We start from the raw sequence: 6,084 nt of genomic DNA on the forward strand, positions 1-6,084 counted from the left end.
TGCGAGTTTTGAAGATTATAATAATTATTTTTTTTTTAACGATATATTTTCTTTTTTGTGAGTGTTTTTAAGTATTTACAACGACGACATCAGGAAAACAATGGAAAATTTATTTAATTTTTCTTTTCGGGATAACAAATCATAATAATAAAGTAAGGCAATTTTTTTTTTTAACGTTTCAACCGATTTCGAACGTCGTTTGTTTTTTAAAATAATCATTATTATTATTATTAAAAACCCCTAGCGATTGTTTTTTTTATCATATCGATTACAATTAACGGATTTTCAACATGATAAAAAAATATATATCATTAAACAAATAATGGAATAAAACAAAATAAATTTTCTATCAATAATAATAATAATAATGATTTAATAAGATCTTAAAATACATTAATACCTTCAAAAAGGTAAAAGAGAAAAAAAAAGAAAAAAAAATGAATAATTTGTTTTTTTATGTCAAATTAAAATTTATTATCGTAATTATACGTATAATAAGGATTTTTTTTTTTTTTTCATTATGCAAGAAAATAATTTTTTTTTCAATTCGTCGACATTTTTCCCTACAATTTTTTTTTTTTTTTTTAATGTCTTTTATATCTTAATTGACAATAAAAGAAAAGAAAAAATTTATTGACCTTGAACAATAAATTATAAGTTATCGAAGGTTAATCGGTGATTTTGGTTAAACCTTGTTTTGTATAGGAAAAAAAACCTTTCTCACAGGCGATGTACGCGCGAATGATGAAAAATTCTAAAAAAAAAAAAAAAAATCAGGTACGATTTTCCATCTCTCTCTCTCTAAAGAAGAAAAAGTTTTCGTGCGAAGAGTTAAAAAAATTCCGTTTGGTAGGTAACATTCCTCAAATGGATGATGATAATATCATTAAATGACTCCATGTTGTTGTAATTGTTAAATCCTCCTCGTACATGTGAATTTATTACCGAAAAAAAATCTTGTTTTCCTTCGATTCATACAGACGCGTGAAGGTTCCAAAAGAAATACCAAGAAAAAGGTTACCCGAGGTTATTATTATTATTATTATTATTAATTTCATTTCATTTTTTTTTTAACGGATAATTCAAATGGTTGATCATTTATTACTAAAACCGGATAAATTAAATAACCCGGTAATGATAAAATGCAACACATACAATTTGAACGTGATTTTTCTCTCTCTCTCTCTTATTATCATTATTATTATTATTATTATTCCTGATAATTCGTTCGTAGAATTATTTTAACTGGATATCTTGCAGATTTTTACAATTTATTATTATTATTATTATTTTTCACACTTTTTTATCCTACAAAAAAAAATTAAATTAAATTAATTAATTAATTATTCACGATAGAAATTTATTATTATTATTATTATTATTATTATTATTATTATTATTTTTTAATTAAAATGAATGAAAATTTTTGGAATTCTGGAAAAATTCCAAAAATAGGAAAAAATAATAATAATAAATTTATAAGAAAATTTGTTTTAATTATTATTAACAAATTACGAAAACGGAAATAGTACACGTTTAAATATTTTTAATTATAAAATGGCGTAATAAGTAAAACCGGAAACTTTTTTTTTTTTTTTTTTTTTTTTTAAATTCTTCCCTAAATGTCTGGATGATATAAACGATCACGTGAGAAACAAACACAATCGGAAGAATCTCGAGAGTAACGAAAGGATAAGACGGGGAGGAGGAGGAGGGGAGAAAGAGGCGGAGAAGGGGGAGTAGGTAGAGGAGGTGAGGGGAGGGAAACCGAGGAAAACCGGAACGAGAGGTCGATTGAATAAATTTTGGCGCGAATATAAAAAAAAATTTATTACTTTATCGAAATCATCAAATTTATCATCATTATCATCATCATCATCATCTTCATCATCATCATCATCATCATCATTATTATTATTATTATTATTATTATTATTATTATTATTATTATTATTTATTTATTTATTTATTTATTTGATAAAATGGCGTTTTTAAAAAAAAATATCGATTCTCGAATCGAACATGAATTATCGATTTATCGACGAGTTTCGATTTAAGACAAAAAAAAAATTTATAACAACAAACGTGGCAATAAGAAAAAAAATCGTAAATCGAATTTTTTTTTTCATATGGATGGTCAACGCATACTTTGATTCATTACGTACCTGAATCGCCTTCTCTCTCTCTCTCTCTCCCTCTTTCTCCCTCTTTCTCCCTCTCTCTTACTCTCTCACTCTTTCTCTCTCTCTCTCTTTTTTCTCCTTAACTTCTCCTTCCACTAAATATTAATTTCCTCCTTCTCGTGAATAAACATTGATAAAACATTTTCTTGCAAATTTTTTTTCTTTTTTTTTTTTTTTCATTTTTTTTTTTTAATACGTTTCGTTTCTATGTGAACAAAATACATACGTTCGTATTAAGTCTTTATTATTATTATTATTATTATTACGTTTTATAAAAAAAAAAAAAATGCATTGCAATAATAATAATAATAACTTATTCATGAGAAATATAGTGATTCGTAAAGTGTGTTATATATAAAACGTGTTGTATATACAAATTAATTACATTTAAGTTTTTTTTTTTTTTTTTTTTTTTTTATCGAAGGTAACGAGTGCATTAGTATTATTATTATTATTAACTACTTTGTTTTTATTATTATTATTATTATTATGATATTCAAGAATACGAAGAGACAAATAAAAAAAAAAAAAAAGTTGTATCGAGTAGCCTGAAAATGGTCGCAAGGTCAATGTTTGATGTTTTTTTTTTTTTTTTTTTTTTTTTTAATGAAAACAAATGTAAAACATAAACGTAATAATAATAATAATAATAATAATAATGATGAGAATGATGATGATGATGATGATGATGATGATAGTGATAAAATAATTCGAAGGAAAACAACAACACAAATATTAAATTTACTAGACGAATCCGAAACGTCGTGTCGATCTCTATCATTATCATTATTATTATTTTAATTTTTTTCGAAATTTGGTGAAAAGGGGAGAGAAAGAGGGGAGGAGAGGGGAGGGGAGTAAAGTGAAAGAAGTAGCAGTCGTCGTCCTTTCGGGTTTGAAAAAAGAAAATTTTTTTTTTTTTTTTTTATAGACAAATAAAAATTTAAAAAAAAAAAAAGAAAAATGTCTCAAATGACGATATACATAATAAAGGAAAACGTGTGTGAAAAAAATGATTCGAATCAACGAAACGAAACGAAAGTTAAGGTAAGACCGTATTGATAATAATAATAATAATAAATAATAAATAATAATAAATAATAATGATAATGATGGCGTGCATGCAACAAATTATTAATCTTGGGAAATTTTTTTTTTTTTTTTTTTTTTCCTATCCAACCAATAACACTTTATTAGTTAGTAGTATTAGTCGTCGTAAGAAGTAGTAGTAGTAATAATAATAATAATAATAATAATGGTAATAATGATTACGTTAATGATTGTAAAAAAAAAAAAAAAAAAAAAAAAAAATAATCGTCGAACGAGAAAAAAAAATTTACCTATATGACGAACGAGACGAAATAACTGTAAATTTATTTTATAATTAAAAACTCATTTACGTAAAATCCTTTTGGCGGCCATTTTTATTTTTCAATCTTCGAATTTAAATCCGCCAATTAAAAAAAAAAAAAAAAAAAAAAAAAAAAAAAAACGTGTGAATGTTTTTTCAGAAGGTCATAATCGTTAAAAAATGTAAATTATAATTTAATTCTCTCTCTCTTTCTCTTTCTCTCTCTCTTTCTCCTTTCTCTCTCTCTCTCTCTCTCTATTCAGATCACAATTAAACACGTTTTTTCATTCATTTCGTTGTCATTTAATACTAAAATCGATTGATTGGTTTAAAGAAATGACGATGATGATGATGATGATGATAATTTGTTCTTTAAGTTTCAGATGCCCGACGAAGTCATTAATTTAAACACGAAAAAAATAATAAACGAAACGAATAATCACGTTATTATTAATAATAATAATAATAACAATAATGATAACGACAGTAAAAATTTGGAAAGAGATAATAATAATCCGAACACGTCGATACAAGTTGACATACCCGAAGAATTATCATCCCTAAGGACAAAGAGTTTGGGAAATTCATCGACGGCCAAGAAAAATTTCGTTAGAAACAAAGATGGCGGCGTCGGCGGCGGTTTGTCAAAATTGGGTTTTGTTAGAACGTCGGATTTAAGGTCACGACAAAAAAGTTCATCGGATTCCAGTTATACCAACGTTGGTAATATTGTTTTATTATAATAATAATAATAATAATAATAATAATAAATTGTAATTAGTTATCCAAGGTCGTTTAAATACGAAAAAGAAAACTATGTCGTTTTTCGGCTGCTGTTTGTTTGTTTGTTTGTTGACGTAATTTTTCGATTGACGATTACAAAAAATTACGATGATTAATTATTTGTTTAATAATCGATTGGGGGGGGGGAGATGGAGGGGGCGAATTATTTATTCGTTTGCGAATACCTGAACCTTTTTAAATAATTTTTGTTTGTTTGTCAGGTTTCGAAGGAAGCAGCGATTTTCGTTGGTATAACAACAACGATAAGCCGGATAACAATCAATCGAACGTATTTAATTCAAAATGGTTGACGAATAATCACGATGTCAAATCAGAAAACGGTTATAAAAATCAAACAAACGGGTTTCACACGTCGGAAAGTGACATTTTTCCAATCAGAGGAGGCGGTGGCGTTGGCGTCGGCGGTGGCGGTTATTCAAACGAATCATCTTCGAAATCCAATTCTTTATTTAAAAGTTCATCGAATTCTCAAATATCATCGTCATCGACGACGAAAGGAACGACAACATATCAATCGAACAGACAATTAAAATTTACCGGAAACAATGGCGGAAGACCTTTATCCGTATTATCAATGCCTCCTCAACCTTACATTCCTCATCCGTCATTGAATTATCCTCCACCGTATAAAAATTGTTGTCCGTGCGCGACCGCGAGCAATTGGAATAAAAGAACGGGGGTAATTTAATAATGATAATTATGATAATAATAATAATAATAAGTATTGAATTTTGAATTGAAAAAAAAAAAATGATTTTGTTACAGAACAATGCGGAATCGACGTTGAGTTTAACGGACGATGTTGAAACACCGGAAGGATTATCGTGGAGGAGGTTACACATGTCGAGAGCAAAATTAAAAGCTACTGCCACGACATCGGAATTATTATCGGGTTTTGCAATGGTACCCCCTCCCCTTCCCGCCCTTTTTTGACGTCACATAAGTTAATATTTATCGAATCATTATTATTATTATTATTATTGTTGATTTCAGGTCGCTATGGTGGAATTACAAATAAATTCACCGACGGACGTGCCTGAATGGTTGTTTGTATTATTTGCCGTTTGTACAACAATATTAGTGTCGGTACACATTTTTGCACTAATGATAAGCACGTACCTGTTGCCGAACATAGATGCCGTAAGCAAATTACACGTATCGTCTTTGGTCACGGAGTCCCCCCACGACAGAATGAAAAGTTTCATAGAACTCGCTTGGGCATTTTCAACCATTTTGGGACTTTTTCTATTCCTCGTCGAAGTGAGTGAGGGGAGGTGGTGGTGGTGGGGAGGTGGGGGAGTAATCTTATTTCTTCTGTTTTCTTTTCCTTCCAGATTGCGATACTCTGTTGGGTTAAATTTTGGGATTATTCTTTCAAAGCCGCCATATCCGCGACCATGATCGTCATACCCGTTTTGATACTTTTCGTAGCGTTCGCCATACATTTCTATCACTCTCTCGTCGTTATCAAATGTAAATCATCCGTGTCAAACATGCAAGAATTGGAAAATATAAAAAGACAATTGGATAACGTATCCCCGGCGTGACGTAAACGTTTTCCCCCCCCCCCCTAATAATAATAATAATAAAATTAATTCTCTTTATCGTGCGTGTGCGCGTGCGCGTTTTAATCAAATAAATAAATCGTCGTTAATTTCAAATAATAATAATAATAATAATAATAATAATAGGAATTTTTTAAGGTTTTATTTGTTATTAAATAAATTATAAGCAAATGTTAATAAA

At 28.4% G+C, this 6,084-nt stretch overlaps 1 protein-coding gene across 1 annotated transcript; it reads left to right on the forward strand.

Annotated features, from left to right (window-relative positions):
• Positions 1–3,146: 3,146 nt before the first annotated feature.
• Positions 3,147–5,885, forward strand: Phum_PHUM316830 (protein orai-2, putative; the record flags this gene model as incomplete). Its single annotated transcript, XM_002427343.1, has 6 exons — positions 3,147–3,230; positions 3,918–4,257; positions 4,539–5,017; positions 5,104–5,241; positions 5,332–5,598; positions 5,673–5,885. The coding sequence occupies 6 exons, from the start codon at positions 3,147–3,149 to the stop codon at positions 5,883–5,885; spliced, it is 1,521 nt and encodes a 506-aa protein (XP_002427388.1).
• Positions 5,886–6,084: the final 199 nt, after the last annotated feature.

The sequence above is a fragment of the Pediculus humanus genome, genomic scaffold (genome assembly GCF_000006295.1).
Source record: "Pediculus humanus corporis 1103172107723 genomic scaffold, whole genome shotgun sequence".
Classification (NCBI taxonomy): domain Eukaryota; kingdom Metazoa; phylum Arthropoda; class Insecta; order Psocodea; family Pediculidae; genus Pediculus; species Pediculus humanus.